General features: G+C 40.2%; 1 protein-coding gene across 3 annotated transcripts in view; it reads right to left on the reverse strand.

Annotated features, from left to right (window-relative positions):
* The window catches only part of TBL1X (transducin beta like 1 X-linked), a 223,899-nt gene that overhangs the window by 21,634 nt on the left and 177,854 nt on the right, over positions 1-24,411 (reverse strand). For 2 of the 3 annotated variants that reach the window (XM_069946043.1, XM_069946044.1), the window contains exons 5-9: positions 13,198-13,343; positions 6,851-7,100; positions 5,256-5,388; positions 655-796; positions 289-352 (exon numbers count right to left, since the gene is read on the reverse strand). In XM_069946043.1, the coding sequence (XP_069802144.1) occupies positions 289-352; positions 655-796; positions 5,256-5,388; positions 6,851-7,100; positions 13,198-13,343 (735 nt within the window). Of the gene's footprint in view, positions 1-288; positions 353-654; positions 797-5,255; positions 5,389-6,850; positions 7,101-11,220; positions 11,240-13,197; positions 13,344-24,411 lie in introns of those variants that run through there. The other variant, XM_069946045.1, reaches the window with a different exon arrangement.

Consider the following 24,411-nt stretch of genomic DNA (forward strand, 5'->3'; position numbering starts at 1 on the left):
TAGGATTGGGTGTCATTTTAGAGAGAAGGGTTAATAAAAAAAAAAAAGTATTTTGAAGTTTTAGAGTTTAAGAAATAAGGCTCAACATCAATAGAAGTAAAACATTCTGTCCACTAAAACCTTTGCACATGTAGTTTACCAATAAAGCAAAAAGGTATGGAATGCACATGCTGTACTGTTCCAAATAACTATCCTTGTACTGTGATCTGTACAAAGTCAGCTCTAATGGTTTTTCAGTAGAAAAATCCCATAAAAGGATAAAAAAAAATAATAAAAAAATGCAATTACCATCCTGTGTCCAGATTCGCGCAAAGCCATCATAAGAACCTGTAGCTAAGAGAGTGCCATCAGCCTGTTGGATAACAAAATAATAAAAACTATTAGTATCAACACCTGAGACCCTGGAATTACAGCTCTGTACTGAGTGCATTACTATTTCAGTAAAAGTTACTTTAACTGTTCAAAAAACCTTTTGCTCTTAATTGTACATCAATTGAAAAATCTCCCCAACCCCAGTATATTTGAAACCTATTTGAAATCTTATTAAAGATTGAAAACATAATAATAATTAAATTAATAAATTAACAATTTAAAAATATTATAAAGATCAAGGTGAAAACCATCAATTTGCAATGTGGGACTTATATAACTTACATTCCAGTCCAACGAGGTTACGTCTTTGTTGCTTGGAACATCTTGTCCACCTTCCCGTATACAGTGCCGTAAAACTAGCTGAGTGGAGTTGCTACTACTATTTTCATTCAAATTCCATATTCTTGCTGTTGAATCCCCTGATCTTTAATTTGCAATAAAAGAAAGAAAGAAATGGTGATTTTTATATCCTATTTAATTATGGATTACATAGAGAATAGTGAGGCGGTCAGATGTATTTGTGTGCATCCGTTTTCACCTGTTTATTAACTTCCATAATAAAAAAAACGGATCAAAACGCATCCCTTTTTTTTAGCGTACACAAAAACTACCACATTTTTGTGGACGCTAAAAGACGGATGTGTTTTGATCCTTTTTTTTATAGTGGAAGTCCGTGATAAAAACAGATCAAAATGGATGCACAAAAATGCATCTGTTTTTCATCCTTTTTTTGCATAAAACGGACGGAAAAAAAAATTGACTGCAAAAACACAGTGTGAACCCAGTTTTAGATATTTCATCTCTGCTACACAGTGTAAAAAATTCCTGTAACATACATTAAGAGGTAATGAAAAAGTACTACAAATATGTTAGACTAATATTAAAACGTGGAGCTCTAAGGAGAACATCATTGGTCATAAATCTGCAAAAGGTAAATAGGTTATATCATAGAAGCAGAGCTGACAACTCCAAGCTATTCCTTTATTATATATTAGTTATATAAGGACACCATCAACCTGCTGCTAAGTGGGGGAAAGAATATGAGCAATATCCTTAGTTAACAATAAATCATTCCGTTATTTCTGGCTTATTATTCTGCTCAGTAATACACAGAATGTGAAATGAATGTGAGCAGTGCTGTGAATACCCGGAGCTAAAATTATGATCAGCACAGAAAATATGAATGTGGTAATAGAGTTGTATCTATACAGCTCAACGACAAAAGCTCAATCCACAATGACAATGCTATTATACAGGGTGTTTGGATGATTTTGTATTTTAATACACCGCTTTGCTATGTCAGGATGATATAGGAATTGTTGTGGCCAAGTGTTTGCTTATTCTGATAAAAGACCCTAGGCAGCTTCTAGAGTTAGGGTCCTAATACATGAGCCGACTACAGCCCGATCGTTTTTGCGAACAAGCGCTTGTTTACTGGACCTATTAGACGGCCTGATAATCAGGGCTAATAAGGGCTGCATGGACATTGTTAGCAGTGTTAATGCAGCCCTTGGTCAAAACCCTGATACCTTAATTCTCCCCGCTCTTGGTCTTTTCTCTTGTGCCCGCAGCTTCCTGCAGCAGTGTCTGAGTGGTATGACAGTTTACAGGCTGCTCAGCCAATCACAGGATGGGACCGCCGCAGCCTGTGATTGGCTAATCGGCCTGTCAGCTGACTATCTGATTTGGCTGATTATCGCTCTGTGTAATAGGGCCCTTAAACTTAATTTAAAGGGGTTGCCTGGGGATGAAGTTTTTTTTACCAAGAGCCCTTAGTCTTGCAGAAATACAGCATACTCACCTTCCCCAACACCCCTCTTCTGTTGTTCTGATGACAACATGTCTTGGATCTGCCTGCTCAGCCAATAGTTGGCTCTAGCGGTTACCATTGATTGGTTGACCAACAGTTCCTGTAGGTTCAGCATGTTATCAGAACCAGGAAAAAGTCAAGAGCAGCAGAAATAGGCCATGTCAGTGTTTAAGGGCAGGTGAGTATGCTTTATTTTTGAAACATCCAGACAATCCCTTTAACACTTGTTATAATGTTAACCCTTTCACGACCTGGGGTCATTGATTCCTCAAGGCCCAGGTCATTTTAGAACATCAGCCTATGGGATTATAATGATCCCATAAGCTGATGTCCGTATGTCTGCCCCCTCTCCTCTGTCCCTGCTGCTGTTACAATCTTGTGAAAGCAGCAGGGGAGAGAGGGGAGGGGGCGATCCTGAGGCTTCTGGTTTCCATGGCTACCATCGGGGCTCTGTGATCACCTCGCAGAGCCCTGATGGACACCGGACAGAGAATTCTCCCTCTGTAGATACTCTGACCACAGTATCTATAGGGTTAACTCTCAGCACCAGAGCGCGGCTCTGTGGCTGAGAGTTGCGGTGGGTCTCTGGCTATCACTGATAGCCGGGACCCGCAGCGGATGACACAGGCGCAGCTCCTGTGCCTGTGTCATCCTGAATCATAAATTAACGTCGCTGCAGCATCAGGCATAGGCTGCAGCGACGTTAATTTACAGCGCGGTGGCAGGAGAGGGTTAAGATACTGTACAATGAGAAGGGTTATTCCCATTATAGACATTTTTCACTTATTCACAAAAATACTATAAATGTCTAATAGGTGCAGATCACAACTCATGGACCAAAATAAATCTCCAGAATGGATCTCATCACCTATCATGCCTGGTAAAATACTCCAAGTTGCAAAGTGTGGAATGAATGGAAAAGTGGTTGCACATAAGTGTAGCTCCCTTTATAAATTTAAATTTATAAAACAGCTGACTAAGCCTGTGCTTGCATAAATGATGCGAGCTGTACATCAATTATTCTGTCTACTCATAATAAACATACATTTTAAAAATGAAGAGGAATAATTAAACATACCAGGAACTTGGGACTAGAAAATTGCTGAATACCATATGGACAGCACCTTTTTCCCAAATATGTGAGAAAATTTCCCAGCATTCTCTGTAAGTTCAATGTCTGCACAAAGCTAGGGGATTTGCATTCAGTGCAGACTTTAATGAAGACGTTGGGGGCCAATCCAATATAATCTGGAAAAAACTAACCCTCTAAATCTGTTAGGACTGATATAGAATGCTTGTGGATTGCTTCCAATGTAAGCCAGAAAACATGTGAATACAGCTCTCAACTATAATAAAGGGTGGTATTTAGAATACAGGATGAATAAAAACATGGCTACTCAACTTCCAATCTAGACTATACCTATTTGTACATTTTTGCCTGTGTGAAGGTGTAGCAAAATATTTACATAACTTTATACAAAAATCTGTATTTTTTTTTACAAGTCTGTGCTAGGCGCACACCTTGATAAATTTCCCTCTAAATGTTAATTTTATAAGTCTGAAAGGAAATGTATAATTAGAACATAACCTATTGTTCAAATAAAATGTTAATGTTAAAAATGTAAAGAATTGTTGGTGACCCCCACCCCTCTTTTTTTTAATACTTTAAAATACATCTTACAGTTTGTACTCTAGCCACTAAGCCTAATAATAAGCTGCCACTTCCTGTTCTGTAGTGATCACTTTACAGCAGTCTCCTCTCCATACACAGAATTATAGTGAAAAGTGACAGTGATAGGTAAGATGGGATCAGGCCATTCATAATAGAATATGGTCATAATAAGGCTCCTTTTCCCCATACTCGCACACTGACCTCTGCACAGGTCAGTGAGTTAGCTTCAGACTATTGTTTCCTGTGTCCATAATCTAAATGTAGTTAACACAGTAGAGCAGAAGCTCAGGCAATATATGAGCCCCCATAATAATGTAACCCCCCCCCCCCCCCAAGCTAAAAACATTACAGTTAGAAAATGAAAAAGAGAGAAATAAAAATAAAAAAATTGATTATTTATTAGTAACTGGCCCATGGTTGTATCCATATTTTCCAGGATTCCCTATGGCTGCATCCAATTTTTCCAGCCACCGGTAACCAATTACTGAGCATTCAGACTAGAGCATGCTTGTGTTGCGCTCATCTCTACTCTATATCTAAAGGTATTAACTGCCTGTGGGATCAATATATTTTTATTTGAATCATGGTTTCATCTGCATTTTCTTTAAAGCGACTCTGTACCCACAATCTGACCCCCCCAAACCACTTGTACCTTCAGATAGCTGCTTTTAATCCAAGGTCTCTCCTGCGGTCCGTTCGGCAGGTGATGCAGTTATTGTCCTAAAAAAATACTTTTAAACTTGATGCCCTGTGCCCAATGGGAGCATCTGTGCCCTAACTTTGCACCACCCCTCCGCCCCTCCTCCCCACCCTCTTCATCATTAGGAATGCCACTGGAACATTTTCTCCATGCTGAGCATTGCACAGGTCCTTAATGATCCAGATCATGTGCCGGGCTGTCACAGGTGGGGAATAGGAGGCAATCTGCCTGGAACAATCCTAATGATGAGGAGGGCGGGGAGGAGGGATGGAGGGGTTGTGCAAAGTTAGGGCACAGATACTCCCGTTTGGCACGGGCTTCAAGTTTAAAAGTACTTTTTTAGGACAATAACTGCATCACCTGCCGAACGGACCCCAGGACAGATCTTGGATTAAAAGCAGCTATCCAAAGGTACAAGTGGTTTGGGGGGGGGGGGTCAGATTGTGGGTACAGAGTCGCTTTAACCTTAGATTTCTTCGACTTTTGCAGCTGCTGCTTGGCATTGGGATCCACTACTTTGCTTACAATTTCTCTTAATCTTTTCAGCTCTACAAAGCCTTACTTTTTTTCTACCCTGATTTTCTGAATTCCCATTTACAATAATTTTACAAAACAATTTACAATAGAATTACATATAACCTATTCTTTTCCTTTTTGTCCAAAATGTCTGCTATAACCTAACTGGTATTTAAATGACTTACCCAGATGCTAGAAGATCAGTGACTGGATTCCAGGCACATATGAATACCTCTGATTCATGTCCGCGAAGGACCGTTGCTTTGTTTGATGGAATTTCCACATCGCCATCAATTTCCATCGGTTCTGCATGGTTATCTGCAAAATACATGAGAATCTTGTTATGTGTCGAATATCACTCAATTGTTATATAATGGTCCTGTCAGTGGCTGGAATGGAAGAGTCATTTGTAAGTCTGCTCTATTTCTATGTTTAACTTAATGCAAATACTAAAATAAAATTGAAATATAAAACTTCCAATAACTTCCTATGACAGGCAGCATTTTATATTGAACTTGCTTTATGAAAACTCCAAGGATAAAGGCACTTAGAAACATAATTTTACAAAGGCATGATGTAGTTATGAATCTAGGGATTAATCAGAAATATGTGCCCATTCTGGCCTGCCGTTATAGAGGATCTGCAGTAAGAAAATGTCCAAATATCTTTGTCAGGACTGTAAGCTCTAAGCCTAATAATATCAGACAGGGAAGGCAAAGAGGGGGGTTCACACTTCGGAATCCAGGCAGTTAATCGGCTGCAGATTCCGCCACTTGCCCCCATGTGCTCCCGCTTGCATCTCCGCCTGTGCCGTAGATTCTATTCTATGGTAGGGCGAATTCCGCCATACACCCAAAGAATTGACATGTGAGGGTATGTGCGCACTTAGGAATCCGGGCAGATCACCCGCCATGGATTCCGTAGCTCACCCCTGCCCACACCCACCTCTGCCTGTGCCATAGACTCCATTCTATGCCCAGGAAGATTACGAAGTCCGCCCAAAGAATGAACCTGTTCATACTCTGGGAAGACGGCTGAATCTGCCTGACCACAGAATGAAGTCTATGGGACCGGTGGAGATGTGCGTGGGTGCAAACGGGAGCGAACGACAAAATCCGTGGCAGGTTTTCCACCCCTATTCTGTAGTGTGAACCCACCCAAACAGTGAACCCTAGAGCAAGCACCTCAGAATTGTCCATGCTATTTTCCATGCTTACTTCTGGCCTACTAGGTGGTCAACGACAACTAAGCAAAAGTCCCCACTATGTCACACAGTGCACACAACAACCAAACAAGACAAACAAACACAACAAGGGATGGTCAGGCAAAAAGAAGTAAAAAATGGAGATAGCAAATACAGTACCACGTCAGTAAGAGAGTGCAGTCAGAGAGAGGTGATCCAGAGGTCAGAAGATCAAAATAGCAAAGGATAACCGCTAGCCAAATCTAAATAGACATAGCAAATGCAGTAGGGGGAGTCTGAAAAATTCTTATGTGATGTCTGGGTCCTGGTCTGGGGCATGATTGGACCAAACCTCTGACATTCAGTCTGGCCCCCAGCCCCTCTCTCCAATATCCTATCTGAAGCGGTTCCCCCTTCTATCCCAAATAATAGCAAGTATAGAGGTTGTGGAATGTAGTCTAGAACTCAGTAGATTTCTCTTGTATCTATAGAGCCCTAAAATATGTTATGTACTTACGCTAAGTAATTGACTAAAAGGACGTGAACAGTCTAGGGCAGAGATACAACCAAATTGCTTAAAGGTTTCCATATACTTACTTATTGCATGTGCCCCATTTTCTTCACCATTCACAGTGGCTGCTCCATTCTTTGGTGTGTTCTGTTGTTGTGCAGGAGCTGCTGGCGCGGTGGTGACGGGCGCTGCACTTGGTGCACATGCTGTGGATGCAGCTTGCTGTTGGGCCAGCTTCTCTCTGAAGGCTTGTTGTCTTGTCTGTACCACATCTGGCATCACGGCATCAATCAGAGACAGTGACTCTATCGGCCGTCCATCAAAGACTGTGCCATCCTAAATAAAAAAAAGTTCATATGTAGTTATGAGTTCAATGTAAGACCATAATTATAAATAAGTGCAACTCGAGCATGCTCGAATCCAATCCTTCGGCATTTGATTACCGATGGCTGAAGAAGTTGGACGCGTCCCTAGAGAGTCCTCTTCCTATGGCTGTACCCATGTTTTCCATGCAGCCTTATTTATTTTACTACAACGTGATTCACTCCACCCAAACATACACCCTTCAGCTCTATGATTATTTCTTTCAGCATGTTTTAAAAAGTAAAGGAATTGACCACTTGAGGCAATCCTTCTTGTTAGATCAGTCCCTCAACAATCATGCTGTGACCCTTTAGCAATCAGCTACGATTTGTGGACAAACCCCATTAAAGTATTAAAGTACAATGTTCAATGGCCGGCCTGTTTATTGTGTAAGGTCCCCCAGAGCACAGGACACTAGACACTATTTTTCATTAGTTTGTACAAGGTAATTTAAAAAAAGCACCTGTCTAGAGATTGCTGTCACATACTTTTTACATTCTTAAGGCCCTTTTACAGGAGCTGATAGTTGTGAACGAGCGTTCATAGAAACGCTCTTTAGGTCAATAATCGGCCTATCAGAGATGAGCTGATTAGATCTTTTGTGCGGTGGTAAAATTTATCATTAGCAGCCGCAAATTTCTCAAAAAGAGATGTGCAGCTGATAACCATGTACGTTAATGGCCGCACGAACAATACAGTGATCTATCGTGCGTGCAGTCTTAAATTAGGCCCCGACCACTTTCCTCTGGCCAAAGTCACACCTTTTAAAAGTGAATCTACGCCTGGCGTACGCACCGACCGTAACATTCATCAATGTCTCCCAATGTGTCCACATAATTGGTCACACATGCCCAGTAGCTCTGTACCACCATGTAATTCATACCCTAACTATAGAAATGTTTCAAATACATTTTTTTTTTACTAATGTACAGTTCCATACAAGATTAAAGTTTCAAATTATATACGCCAACACGATTTAAGCACAGGCTGGATGAATCCAGTTTTATTGCATATAAAATCCTTTGTAATATTTCATGCAAGTATAATTTAAGAACCAACTAAAAACCATAGAGAGATTTCGGTAACCTCCATAATATACACCGGCTAATAATAATAACAACAGACATAGTGATAGATTATAGGCCACATCCGCACCGGCACCTCGGTGTACAGCTGCTGGTTATTCCTCTAATATATATGATCTCCTTTCCATTTTATTATAGGCTTTCTTGTAGAGAGGTGTAGAGAAATTGAATTACATAATTAGACCTTTCGGAGACTTCTCCGTGCTAATGTCATTTCCCTCTATTTTTCTTTCTTTACTTTGGAAAGTAATTATAAAACTGCTATTATCAAAAAATAGCTGATAATTGTGGACAAAAGACGGGTGATAAGAAAATTACAGTGCTCCACTTGATAAGAAAACAGTATTCGTTCACAAACATACATTTACCGCCCTTAAAACGTGATTATATCTTTCTCTTTGAATTGAATTATATAACTAATTTAGGAAAACAAAATACTCGGTATAAAAGATCTCGTGATTTAACCCTTTGTGGGCAGAGGTGGGTAACAACAGCAAAAAAGTAACAAATGGAGGGAAATTCATCTTACAAATTACATTGGATGACAATCTTGGCAGGATAGGCCATCAATCGGGCATGCTGAAATTTATTTTTGGTCTTGAGATAACAAGATGCCTCCAGAGGTTCAGTATACATGCTTTCTTGTATATATGGGGATTGGGATAGATAGCTGTTGGCCTGTTAAAGAGAAACTATCAGCAGGTTAGATGAATCTGCTGATAGTCCCCTATAGTGCTGGGATGCTAAGGAGGAAGATATGTGACTTACCTCCCGCACTGTTAGTTGGCATAATCTTTGTCCAGGAGCACTGCTAGGAGCACTGCCCCACCCTCACAGTGTCATCTGGCCCGCCCACTCCATTGATAATCCCCCTTTAAGCATTTGGTTGATAGCTATCTGAAATGTATGTTCAATAGTACTGAGCAAGCATGCTTAATTGAGCATCAGGGTGTCGTCAATTGATGGCATACCGCCATAATTCTAATGTGTCTTGCAGTAAACTGTTGCATTTTTTCTTTTTAATTTTTGTACATTTCGTTTATACATCCAGACACCCTCCCTCCACCAAGCAGGGGTCAACTGGTTAAATGCTGGAGTCTTCAATTGATTTCAATGGGGTCATTACTCAATGATTAAACCTTTCAACACAAGAGGGTGGGTATCAAGTTGCGATCATTGTTTGTGGGTGAAACCACACCTATTGTTTCTGATGGTACAGTGACTTATTGTAATGTAGTTACTGTACATTGCATGGGGTATGGTTTTGGTTTTGCATGGGGTATGGTTTTGCCTTGGTACCTGCCACATACACCGGTGGTCTTGGCTTTACCAAGCATGCATGTGTTTTGATAAACAGACGGGTTTATGCCTTTGCAAGGCATCTGGCACCGGATTAACACAAGTTTTGGGCAGTCAATATGTAACCTGACATGCCTGCCATCCCTGACATGGCTCTTTGGACATCAAATTCTGTATTACATAATCCGGTACAGAAGTATGTGGCAGCAGTGCGATCCACTCCCCGACCACTCACTAATTCTGACAATGAAGTCTTATGGATTCAATGTCAGAATTAGCTGACCAGGAGATGGAATAGCACGGCAGTCGAGCTCTCTGTCCGGCTATATCTCCTGATCACAGCGGGTCCAAGCAGTGAGACCCGCTGCGATCAGTAACTTCTCCCATGTCTGATGGCAACTCAAAACTTATTTTCAATGACAGTGACTCTTTATATGGGTCCTGTATTACTTATATGTAAAAGGTGTAAGGTTTATGTGCTAATAAGCATTTAAATAAATCACGATAGTGGTAAAAGCAGGAATCGTGTATATCTTTCCATCTGTCGGAATCACTTACTTTCCACCTCCATTGTCAAATCCATAAGGATGTGTTATGTTGACTTTGTTGATTTTTGTTAAATCCCCTTAGGCCCTCTATCTCTGCAACTATGTTTGTTATACACAACTTGCAATATTGGGGGATGTTGCAGAGAATCAGAGGCATGATAATATTGCCAGGCCCTAGTTACATATGTAAAACACTGCAGAGACACCATCATGTGTCTTGACATCAGTGAACTAGCCAGACCTTCCTGCGGGAAGGAACAACCAAGCCATGGAATGTCTCCAATCAAGGAAAACACCCAAGCAAGGTATGCATCCACAGACAGCTGTTTCGGGGTATTTTTCCCTCATCAGTGTGGAGTAGGATTCTGGTTAGTAGGAGCAATGTCTAGTAAGTGCATGTAAAAGGACACTGGTTGACCTCAGGGAGGTCAACCAAAACACTGCAGAGACACCATCACGTGTCTCGACGTTAGTGTATTCTAGAACATTGCCCCCTGGGAAATCAAAACACCAAAACAACCAAAACACAGCAGAGCGCTAGTTTTATATGTAGTCATAGATGTATGCATCTGGACCTAAACTATGAATAAAAGCTTTATTTTATACCCACACTCTATCTATATACATGTAAGTTGACTGCATCCTTGTATGAATATGGATTGATTGTAAATGCTCTCTGAATCAAGTTATCTGCGTAGGTTATATGTGTGTTCTAAATTGACTTTCTATTTTTGCTTCAATTCTGTAAAGAAAACCTGGACCCTAAGGGAGTCGGGCTGCGTTTAGACATAGTGACATTGTGATTATATTTCAGGCTGCTCGGAGTAGACTGAGTAAGCAATCAGGTATGTGACTCATACAATATAAAGGGAATCTGCAATAATACTCAGAGCCCAATGTGGTTATACAGTTACAGGTCACCATGGCTGTGCAGACAGCCCATCTAGGATGGAAGATTATCAGAATAACATGGAGCTTTGTTTTCTGAGCTACGGCATATCAAGTGTATGATGATAGCAAAATCATTTATAGACATTACTCATATCCAATCACATTGGTCTATGCTGCAGGGCAGTCACTGGCTCAGAGAAACATTTTCAAGCTTTTATTAGAAAATCTCAGGTAGTAATAATTCAATTTAATGTCTACAGTAAAGGAAACCTGTAGCACAGAGTCCTTCTGGTTAGCACAAGTTGCAGGGGCTGTACTCGGATTAGATGGTGCACAGGGGTGAACTAACTTTACCATAGGCCCTGGGCTGTTCACTAGGCCTAGGCCCTCCACCCCACTGTAACTATGGCAGCAGTAGCCTGGAAACAGTACACCATTGTAAGTATAAGTCTTTTTAGGTGGCCATAGGCCCCCAGGAGCTCAGGGCCCTGGGCTACCACTGGAAATGGACCTGTTATAATCTGCTACTGCAGCAGACCAGACCAACAGAGCACCAATCTAATGGATTGGTGCTCTATTATATAAGCAGCTTTGATCTCAATGGGAGATCAATGCTGTGTATATACGGGACTTGTAATTACTGTGTAAAAAAAACAATTTTTCAGTAATAAAAAAACTTCTCCCCTAATAAAAATTTAAATCACCCCTCTTTTCCCATTTTATAAATAAAAATAAATAAATAAATAAACATATTTGGTATCGCCGCATGCGTAATTGCCTGAACTATTAAATTATCACATTCCTGATCTTCCGCCACAGCGCAAAATTGCGCATTTTTGGTCGCATTAAATCCAGAAAAATTGTAATAAAAAGCGATCAAAAAGTTGCATATATGCAATCCAGGTACCAATAAAAAGTACAGATCAAGGCGCAAAAAATGACACCTCAACCAGCCCTATAGACCAAAGGACAAAAGCGCTATAAGCATGTATATAGCAATCATATATGTATTTACATTTTAAGGAGCATTTAGATTTTTTAAAAGGTTTAAATTTTTTAAAAGCCATCAAATCAAGTAAAAGTTATACAAGTTACATATCGTTGTAATCGTACTGACTTGAGAAACATAGATAACATGTCAGTTTTACCATAGGACAAACGGTGTAAACACAAACCCCCCCCCAAATAAAAAAAAATTGGGTTTTATTTTCAATTTCACTGCACAAATATTTTTTTCCCGGTTTTGCAGCATACTTTATGGAAAAATTAAGATTGTCATTGCAAAGTACAATTAGTGGCAAAAAAATAAGTGTTTGTGTGGGCCTATAGGTGAAAAAAAGGAAGTGCTACGGCCTTTTAAACACAAGGAGGAAAAAACAAAAGCGCAAAAATAAAAATTCACATGGTCCTAAAGGGGTTAAGATAACCTAAGTATTTATCCTACCTTTAAGAAAAGCACGAAGAGACAGCACATTGGCTGATCGTTGTCTTTATTAATGACTGGCCAACCAGTGTAGAAGCTTTAACAGTGGCACAGAGAAGCTAAGAGAACACCAGGGAGCGTGGACAGGTAATGTATGGACTTTGATTTTACACTTTTGAAGCACAAACATTGTTAATGATATATATACAGCCCTTGCTGCACGATCATCGAGACGTGTAATAGGCTCAGATAATAAGTGCCAATATGCAATATCGGCGCTCCTTGACTATAGTCATCGGTCTGTGTAATTCAGCGCTTAAAGTTGTTCTTTTATTCTCAGCTGTTTCTATTTTCTAACTGTAATTTCTTTTATTCCACTTTTTGTACACTGTAATGAGTGCTGCCATATTGCCTCAGCTGTTTTAACAGCATTTAGTAACATTCTTTACAGAAAGACTCATGGACATAGACACCAATAGACAGAGTATGTCCCCTTAAAATAAATGTGAAACATTACTGAGCATATTTTATCATTTTATATATATTTTATATATTCTCATTTTTTATATTTTATAATTTATAATAGGTTTAACATAAAAGCATTATTTAAACCATAAGTCATTATCTGATGACACATTCCCTTTAATTTATATTCTTGCCATTACTTCGAGTTGGAAGAGATTGTTGCTGCAAAGAACAGTTTCGCTTTTGGGTTGTTCCTATATTATGTTCTTAAGGAAAGTCTAGGGACACTTCCAGCAAGCTAATGTACTTCTGCTATATTAGTGCTGTGTCATTAAGATGCTTTAAATGAAGGCACTTACTTCATTGATGCTGATCTCAGCTTCCACATACTGTAAACCTTTCTGCAGGATGGAGATGAGAGCTGCAGGTGGCACTAGTGTCCCATTGATGTTGGACTGACTGATGTGGCTTTCAATCCCGAATGTAAATGCTGAGTGAGAGAAACCTGCAAACAAGAAGAGGCAGCCATGATATTCATCAACACAACACCTCTGCATTAAAAAAAATAACAACAACATCTCGCTAGAGAAACAGATTTATATCTGGCCACTTATTCTTCTCCATGGTTCGATACGCCATAATATATTTTACAGTCTCATTAAAGAAAGGATTTCAGCAGCTAGTAAAATTCATACAATTTACGTGACATTTTCTTCTCTGAAAACACACTTGGTTTATTCATTACGGCGACTTTTATTAGCATTATGCATGATGGCGGTGATTATGTCTTTCTAATGACTGTGTCTGCGCAGGAAATAAGAACGTAATTATCTGCAAAATGTAAATTGATTGAAATCTCGTGGAGAGAGATAGGACCGGGAACAAAGTCATGATTAGCAAATCGGAATTAACAATATTTATGGTGACTCATGTGACCAGTGGAGAGGCGTCACTTTATCGGGGCTCGTTGGAAACGAGGAGCGGTAATAGAGTTATATATAAAAGCCTCAGTGTTGCTGTTTGGAAATATCACTGATGTTATACAGTAGGTGTAAAAATTGCAGCTGCTTTGTTCTGAAGTCCCCATGACAACTGCAGCATTGTCATAGGGACGTTGTATGCAGATAACGATCCTCATCAGTGTCCATGAGATCTAAGCAATAGTCGGCATGTATTGATGTGGTTGAGGCGATTGTAATGGTGGATGAGTAATTATTGTTTTTTCAAGGTTTTGGGATTCAAGGTTTAAGGTTTAGGATTCTTGGGGCCCCATAGCAAAAAGCAGTATGGGCCCCATGAATCCTAGTGTTTAGGGGTAGTGTATGTGACAGAACCCCCTGATGTCAGAGCGGCTCAAAGGCTCTCACAGTGCAACATTGCCCCCTACCCCCGGCCACAGAGGTGAGCCCTTTCCCCAGGATGGCTCTCACAGACCACCCTTCCCACCATTGTACGGCGCTCAGAGCGTCTTGAGGGGGGGAGGTGTGAAGGGTGACCTGTGAGAGTTGTCGAGCTGTCCTGAGTGAAAAGGATGGTCTCTAAATGCTGGTCGGGAGCGAGGGGAGATGTTGTGCTGTGAGAGCCACTCTCAGTGCTGCCTGGGGGAGGGGGGGTTGCCCATATGTACAAACCGAACTTGCAGCTAGTATCATGGAGGCAGGCCACACTCTGCCAGGGGAAACCCAGGCCCCATAGCAGCTGCATGGCCTGCCTCCATAATGGCTTCACCACTGGTTAGGGATGTCTCATTTAAAACGCTTGTTCATTGTTTCCAGTTGCAAACAATAGAATTGCAAAAGCAGCTCTAGGTTATATGTTGTAAAGAGTAAAAGGTGGATGTGTAGGAGGGTTTTGTTGAAGTTTTTTTTTTCATATTGGGTTGTCTGGCTTAAAGGTGTTGTTTAGCATTAAGCAACTTTTAAAGGAGAACCATCCGCTTCCCGGGAGACCCCTACCTCCTCTATCCAGTGCAGCTCTTGTAATCCTTCTATGTCCTGCCATTTTTGAGAAATTTTAACAGGTAAAATTATTTAAATTAGCTCCTTAGGTGCACTGGGGGCTTTCCTAGGCCCCCCCCATTGCTTCGTTTAGTTCGTCTCTAGAGTAAGCAGACAGCAGGGGACACCAGCAACACCACAGGAGGATACCATGGGAGCAAAGGCAGGTAAGCACAGGTTTTCATTAATTGTTTTCTACCTAACAACAGCAAGATACGCTGGATAACCCCTGGACCCAATGTGGCATGCAATCCATTTGCCAATAGAAGTGCAGGTATCCAAGGAAACAACCACGTTGGGTAATACTGTGCGTGACCCACATTCTGATCTAATTGGGGTTAAGTGTATGACCCCGGTGTAGTCATCTCCATAGATACCCAAACTTCTGAGGGCAAATAGATTACATGCTGTGGCGGGTCCAGACTTGTACCTCATGCCAGGTACTCTTTAAGAACTGTGCAAGGAAATAGATACCGCTGTTTCAACAAACTTAATATGAGTGATTGAGTGAACTTTGTACTATATCTTAGCAGAGAAAACTATTGCTTTCTCTACTTATTAAGCTCCATTCTTCATCCTAACCAAGTTGGCATTGTCAAAAAAATATTCCATTTTAAGCTTACAGGATGAACTAGCAGCTCAACAAGAGATCAAGTTACATGCTGCCCATACATGCCTATGGAAAGGGGAGGGGCAACAAGGGAGTTGGGAGGGGGAGACAAAGAGACACAGAAAGACTGGAAAGAAACTACATGAGGGATAACTGTATTAGATCTCCCTTTCCTTACAAGATGGCTGATGTAAAAAGTCCCTATCTGCAACTTTGTAGCTTCTTTGTAATACTGGGAGGGATAATGATAGTGAGTTCATCACCACCTTGACCTCAGATTAACCCTCCCAGCATTACAAAGAAGTTACAAAGTTGCAGATAGGGACTTGTTTACACCAGCCATCTCGGAAGGGAGAGGGGGGAGGGAGACGGAGAGAAAAGCTCACACAAAGATTTTTGTGTCTTCAGAAGAAAGAAGCAGCTCAGGACTGGGAGCAGGAAACTGAATAGATAATAAGTATGGAATGAATTGTTAGTCTCACCATGGGCAGCAACATATGAAAAGTTATGTGTGAGTGGAATACTCCTTTGGGCTGGGTTCACACTACGTATATTTCAGTCAGTACTGTGGTCCTCATATTGCAACCAAAACCAGGAGTAGATTAAAAACACAGAAAGGATCTGTCCACACAATGTTGAAATTGAGTGGATGGCCGCCATATAACAGTAAATAACGGCCAATATTTCAATACAACAGCCATTGTTTTAAAATAACAGCAAATATTTGCCATTAAATGCACAACTCTGGTAGCTGGGTCTTGACATCACCATGTTATCCAGGAAGTGAAGCCTTGATGCAGTAGTAAGTGCAGGAAAAAAGCACTTTATGAGCATTTCCCATAATAAGTGTATATTGAAAATTTGTATAACTTTTTTGGGAAAATACAATACCATAATAAAATTTTTTGCCAGACTTCTCCTTTAATCCCTTTCTGCAGGCCTCCATACACAGTAGACAGTTAGCTAATTTTGCTGAAATTGGCTGGTTTAGCTGGTCTTTCTTTGGATTTTACATAAGAAGGTGCAAGAAGAGACAGCAATATGTTTCAAAACGAGAAAATGCCACTTACTATTCCTAAGGAGCTGGTAATGGCGTAGTGTGGTTCTGTGACATTCTAGATATGTGACTAAATTAATTAAAATCCATTACTCCTAGCTTAATAAACACATAAAATAATAATAATAATAATAATAATAATAATAATAATAATTATTATTATTATTATTATTATATAATTTAGATAAAAGATAGAAGAAGTCAATAGCAAAGTACGTGGTGGGTTACGGGCCAGCCATTGGCCATGGGGTATGTTTTGGTGCAGAACATTTGCAAGGGGATGCCTTCACTGTTGTTTTGCTCTTTGTTGAGGACATTTGCATTTCTACAAACAAAGCTCAGAGCAATTCCTTCTTCCTCTGTGGATTTTAAATGAACCTTTTTGTGTGAGCCACTATTCAAAGTCCCAATTTTACCATGAGATACAAAATTAATACTGACTCTGGGTCTCCAGAGAGAGACTAATCTGCTTATAATAACATTTTTTCCGAGCTCTTCTTGCTATTGGAAGTAATTATATGTCTGATTTTTTTTCATCAAACCATTCTGCAACCAAAAACATGTTCTTATGTTTTGATTTGCATATTTCTTGTGTAGCGTATAATCTAAAACTACACTGAAAAGACCCTGCTGGGCGATCTGTGAGGATAATATACAAATTAGGATACATAGCAATTTTCAATGCATTGCAGCTATGAGTCATTTCCTATACATATTAATCAGAATCAAAAGCTCAGATATTATAAGAAATGTCATGCAGGGTGCTTGTTGTTAAAGAGGGGACCATCAGCAGTTTAGACAAATTTAACCTGCCGATAGCCCCTATAGCACCCGGGACTCTGAGGAGGAAGGTGTGTGTGTTACTTTCGTCATTGGCGCCGGATTCAGAGTAATCTTTGCTTTGGTGCACTGTTAGGATCACTGCTGGGTCAACTAACCCGCCCACTCCATTGAAGTGGGCCGATGATGCGGCAGTGATCCTAACAGTACACAGGAGTGAAGATTTCTCCGACTAACAGCGCGGGAGCGGCGCCAAGGAGGAAGGTAACACACACACACTTTTCTCCTTAGGATCCCGGCCGCTATAGGGGGCAATCAGCAGGTTAGATATGTTACAGTTGGGGACTGTGCAGACAACGCTCTCTGGGAAAATATATGCAAAGAAAACTCTCTTTAGTACCATTTGTAGGTAGCCTATGTGTAGTGGTCATATCAGACAAAGTGATTTTTTGTTTTCTACGAATAATGATAATCAATTACAAACAAGCGTTTTTGCAAACGACCTGACATTGTTCACCAAAACCCAGAGTGATAGTCGTTAGTTATGATTGTTATTGCAGCTGTCCTATCCTTGGTTATCGTTCGCTCCTGACTGAATACACTTAGGGCCACATGTATCATCCTGCGAACGGATGATTTTCGGCGGAAAGTGCCGATTTGCGTATTTTTTTATATGCAAATGGCCGATCTGCGAATAAAATATTTGCAAATCGGCACTTTCCGCTGAGTACGCCAGGGGGGCGGAAAGGGGGCGTGTAGTGGGCGGAACGGAGGGCACGGACTCAGAGTCCGCGCGATTTACCATCTGTTCCGCCCAAACATACGCCGAAAACCTACTCCAGTCCTCAGCTGGCGTAGGTTTTCGGCGGTGCGCACCGGCACGCACGGGATTTATGTAGAGGCAGTCCGCCTCTACATAAATCTCCGTAGCGCCGGAGCTGCGGGGGCATTTTTAAGTCCGGCGTAAAAAACGCCGGACTTAATAAATGCCCCCCTTAGTGAACGACAAACTATTAGCGAACAATTAACAATGATTTTAGAGTCGGCTCGAAAGATATGATTAACGATTCATGAGCGACTTCTTGTTAGCTGTTTGATCGGTACCTGCATACACACGTAAAGATTGTAGCTTTAATTTGAACAAAATTACGATTTTTGCACAATAATCGCCCTGTGTAATAGGGCCCTTAGTCAGTGTCCAGAGCCTTGACATGAATAGGGGCATCATCCAAATCAGTGACACCTTTCTGCAGACCTCTATTTTGAAGTTCTTGCTCATGGCACTAGAACTTTTTAGTTTTACAGCATTGCTCGCCTCAAATTTTTAAGGCTGGGTTCACACACTGTATGACATTGGCCATTCTGTGACACGGCCGTGTCACAGAATAGCCTCTGTGTGTGAAGTTTACCCCTCCGGCCGGATGAACATCACTTCTTTGGAATTGGAATACAGGCACATTTGGGTGTTCCCGCATCCCAATTAACCATAGGAGACAATGTAAAGTGCGGCCGGAGTTACACTTTACATTGTCTGCACAGTAAATTTCGTGTGGCTGCTATTCAATGAAGTTCACGCCATCCGGTATGGAAGTACCGGCCGGATGAACGTCACCTCTTTTGATTTGGAATGCAGGCGCATTCGGCTGTGTCTGTATTCCAAATCACCATAGCAGACAATGTAAAGTGTGGCGGTAGCGGCGGGAGCGAGGAAAGGTAAGTAAAATGAGCGCCCTTTACAAGCCTCAGTAAAACAGCTAAATGCCTGCAAGCGTTGAGTTGTTTTAGTGCAGTTTGTTAAAGTTTGTTTTAGTACAAACCCAAACCTTACATTAAAGTACGGAGAACCTGCTGAAACTTTTGAAAAGTCCGCTCATCTCTATTCACAATACACTTACCTTTCTTGAGAAGCATCTATTATACCGTATGTATTTATTTAATTTTTTTTTCAGGTGCTCTGTATTTGTTTGTGATTTTCATGTCATAATTACAGTCCATGTAAGCATATAAGGTATCTGAGATCTTTCATCAAAGAGATATACAATGTGCATAAACATTTATAAATGTTTTATGCTATGTTACTATGCTCAAAAGAAAAATAATCTTCTACTAAGTAGTTGATGTTGCATTTTATTATTAGTATCAGGAGTATTTGAATATGTCTCTTTGATGTGTATTTAATCACTATCAGGGTTGTGGGCTTTATGGAGAACCCTTGATCTCTTATACAGATGCAGGATCATGTCATGTACCTTATATGATTATCTAGTAGCTAGAGTGACGCACTGAATATGTGATGATGTGTGCTGGACACTTATGCTATACGTCACTCCTCATATGCTTAAATAGACATTGCGCTGTTGACGATCGCAGCAAGATGAATATTGTGCAATCAGCAGTTATTTCCCGACATAGCATCCACATGTGAGTTTCACTTCTGCTTTCTCATGGGTTGTTTTTCTGTGAACTATTATAAAAGACCTAGGCTGAGTCATAGTAATTAATACCCCTGAGGAAGATAACACAACAAGTGGGGCAAGGCTAGGTGCCAGGCTTATACTGCATTGTATTTTTTCTTCATTACAAGTGCACTTGTTAAAGAAATATATTATTTTATGTCTTAGATAGCATGCTACATGTAATGGGTTGTCTATATTGGTAAACCTAGAGGGCTATCTAGGTTGACTTCCAATTGCATATATTTGCATGCAGCTGTTTTTTATCATTGTGAATCTAATAAAGATCATTGTTATATAATTATATTTAGGATGTATATTACTTTTCTTTTTATATATATTCATTTTTCATCTTCATTCATAGTTATACCCTCCCTCCATTATATTTATGAACTTGAGATTACCCGCCCATTTTCAGTTTTTTTTTCTTCAGTTTTTTTATTGTAGTAACACCATCGTTGAATACATGTCCAGACTATGGGAGGCGGTACAGAATACATGACAGGACTGCTGTTTAACCCCTTAAGGACTGAGCAAATATTCCTTTTTGCACTTTAGATTTTTCCTCCTCGTGTTCGAAAGGCCATTGTGCTTTCATTTTTTCACGTACGAGGTCTTACTTTTTGAGACACCAATTCTACTTTGTAATGACACACTTTTCTATAAACTATGACACTCGCCGTAGACGGACATGTTCTATGTTCCTCAAGTCAGTATGATTACAATGACACTATATTTTTATTGCTTTTTTATCTTACTACTCTTAACAAATTTAAACTTAAAAAAAAATGTATAAAATTGCTTTATTCTGATTTTATAACATATTTATTTTTTGGTCTATGGGACTATTTAAGAGCTCATTTCTTGCCTCATAATATGTATGTAATATTGCTACCCCACTTGCAATATTCAACTTTTTGATCGCTTTTTATACTCTCTTTTTTGGGAGGATATGATGTGATCAAAAAATCAGCAATGTTGTACTTTGTTGGATTTGCATGTTTGTTGGGTTGCTGTTTACCACGAAAGGACAGGAATGTATTTTTTTTTGTACACCTATTTGTAGTCCCCCTAGGGGACTTCTATAAACAATATACTGATTGCTCATAGAGATCAATGCAGTATATATCAATGCGGTACATATGTACTGCATTTATCGCTCTCGATTGCTTCATGTTGCCTTAAAAGAAGCCTTGGCCTGTCTGTGGAATGCATTGGCTTCCTACAATTGCATCGAGGGAAGCTGATTACCTCACTGGACCACCAATGAAGACATTTACAGGCCATTTCAATGCTGCTGTCATTTTTAACAGTGGTCTCTAAATGGTTAATTAGCCGCCATGGTTATATTATAAAGTGTAGATGATACCATATAGTTTGTACTAGGGATGGTCTGAACCTGCCGAGGTTCGGGTTCGTACGAACCTGAACTCTTGGCAATGATTCCCTTTGTCTTCCACCTCCGTGGAGAGGGTGGATACAACCGGAGGACCGCCTGGAAAACTGGGATACAGCCATAGCCATAGGCTGTATCCCAGTTTTTCAGGCGGTCCTCCGGCTGTATACACCCTCTCTACGGAGGTGGAAGACAGCGGGAATCATTGCCGACAGTTCAGGTTCATACGGACCCGAACCTCGGCAGGTTTGGACCATCCCTAGTTTGTACTTAAAAGAAAATCTAAGCAGAATATACAAACCCATCATAAATAAAGCATAGAGTGCAAGTGCATATAGGGGGACATTTAAGACTTGTGTATGAGTAAGCCAGTCTGATATAGAGCCTCATCCCCAGTTTCCAGGACAGATTTACTTAAAGGTGCACTCCTCTTAGTAAATCCGGCTGACCCTGTGCCTGGCAGAGGCATTGCACAACAAATCTACTGTACACCTACTCGGGAGAAGTCGTAGATTTGTGCCATGGTTTACTCCATGCCCCCTCCCTGCCTTACTGCTCCCCCTGTCCACCCATCAAGCAAGCAGAGGATAGGATTGGCATGCCCCACAGAAAAACAGGGAATCTGCCCCTTTTCCATGGCGTATGCCTGGCGCGCATTTTGATAAATCTCCCCCATAGTGTTTTTACAGGTCACTACTAATATCAGAGTGCTCGATTTGTGTGTATACTGAGTCCTACAATGCCCTAGTTGTCCCATGTAGTAATATACAGGCCATAGAATGTACCCTTGGCCGCTCAAAGTGTGTGCCTATGAGCATATAAAGGAGCCAAAGAACACGTAGAGGACTGGATGCACTCTTTATTATAAGGATGGTCCATTAAAGAGGAATATTTGATAGCATATCACTTATTAAACCAGTCCGTGACCTTACTAAAATTGAGACCGCTCGTCAGTAAGATCGTCTGAGGTTCTATGACTAAAGATTATTGAAGTCCATAAAATATACAATCAAATCAGAATGGATCATCATCATTGAGCTTTCAGATGCTTCATATAACTCTTCTCTCCCGACGCTTCTTGTAAATGGAATTTTCATTACTTAATGAGATAATTATCTGACGTCGCAAAATAAAAAAAAAAGTGCATCTAAGCAGCGCTCCCATTATCATAAGTGACATTCTTCCTCCGTAGCCGTATAACTTCATTAGCCCTTCTATTTCTCATCTCAAATGTCACTATTCCAATATCTCACCATCACAGGTCCTTACTGTCGATGACATAATATGAAATCTAACTCTAATTTCTTTCCTTTGCTGCAAAGTGTGAAAAAAAAAACTGTTCATCTTGACATTTTAGTGAGATATGAGTTTTCACATGACTCTAATGCTGTATTTTCCGGCTATAAAATATATCTATTTTTAAAGCACAAATGCGAGTTGCTGTAAGATACAGCTGTGCTTTCCACCCTATAGGTCCATAACTGCTGCCTAACTACTTTCTGATGAGGAAATTAGACTTGTACAGTTTAGACCAATAAACCTTCTATATTATTTAGGCTATGAATTAATAAGTCTGTGGAACAAGACAGCTTAATCGGCTTATGTAACAGTGCTGACTACATGGCTAGTTCATCAGTGCTTCACAATGGCCAAGAGGGTCATCGTGTTACTTACATAACACAAAATGGATTGTAACTAAGCAGAAAAAAAATATAATTTTCAATGCACTAATTCAGCAATTTGGAATATTTCCCAATGCTACAATGTGTCCCTGATGATTTGGCATATATAGTACAGAACAGATAGAAAAAAAATGAAATTAAATCAATTGCCTTAGGACCTTTTGTATAACTTCCCAATGCCCCATAATGTACTATTACGTGTTAAATCGAAGATATTGTCTAAATTTGCTTTTACTGATTATAGCCAGATACAGACTCTATTCTTTATATGGGACACACTTGTAAGCATGCTCAGTGACTTCTGTGACCTGTGGAAAGGTTATTCTATAGGGAGGGGGAAGCAGAGCTGCTATTGTTTTTCTATTATTAATGTCATTTATAATGCTGCACACATCACTTTACAGCAGCACCCTCCTTATCACCAGAAAAATAATAAGAAAAAATAATAATAATAATAAAATAATAATAATAATAATAATTCTGCTTATTATCAGGTCTAGTGGTCAAAATTAAAGCTGCAAGATTTCAGGATAACTTTATATTATTGAAAGTAAAATGGGCATCACGAACAATTGTTAAAAAATATGTTTATCGTCATTATGTAATTAAAAAAATGGCAATTTTCCGATGAGACATTTCTTTTAAGTTACAAACAGGGCCGTATTTACTATTAGGCACCTGTGGTCTGGTGCCTAGGGCAGCACCTTGCAGGGGGGCAGCACCAGGGAGCAGGGGGAAGGAAACAACCTTTTTTTTCCCCACCTCCCATTCAGTAAATCTGGTGTCTTTTTGAGGGGGTGGGGGTCTTTATGGTGGAATTGTTCAGGTCTGGAGCTATTACCTACCAATCTACCAATCCTTTAGTGAAAATTCCTTCAAACAATATGCAGACGGCTCTAATCATTGATTTAGGGTACATTCACACTTACCGAATCCGTAGCAGATCCGCAGCAGATTTCATTAAAATAACTGAACACAGCATCAAATCTGCACCATCAAATCTGCTGCAGATCTGCTGCGGATCCTGTAGGTGTGAACGCACCCTTAATGTGGAAATTTGTTTGTTTTAGACTGGGTTCACACTACGTATATTTCAGTCAGTATTGTGGTCCTCATATTGCAACCAAAACCAGGAGTGGATTAAAAACACAGAAAGGATCTGTTCACACAATGGTGAAATTGAGTGGATGGCTGCCATTTAATGGCAAATATTTGCTGTTATTTTAAAACAACGGCTGTTATATTGAAATAATGGCCGTTATTTACTGTTATATGGCGACCATCCACTCAATTTCAACATTGTGTGGACAGAGCCTTTCTGTGTTTTTAATCCACTCCTGATTTTGGTTGCAATATGAGGACCACAATACTGACTGAAATATACGTAGTGTGAACCCAGCCTTAAGCTGTTAAAAAACAGGAAAAACGCGATTCGGACAATGTTTTTACATGTTGAGAAACGCATGTGTCCTCCACGCTCCCCAAGATGGGGCGTCTTCAGGTTTAGTGCCTAGGGCAGCAGCAGCTGGTAATACGGCCCTGGTTACAGATGAGGCTTGGGATCACATGATCAGCACAGATCTTCAGGTTCTAGATGT

Source organism: Dendropsophus ebraccatus, chromosome 11 (assembly GCF_027789765.1).
Source record: "Dendropsophus ebraccatus isolate aDenEbr1 chromosome 11, aDenEbr1.pat, whole genome shotgun sequence".
Classification (NCBI taxonomy): Eukaryota; Metazoa; Chordata; class Amphibia; order Anura; family Hylidae; genus Dendropsophus; species Dendropsophus ebraccatus.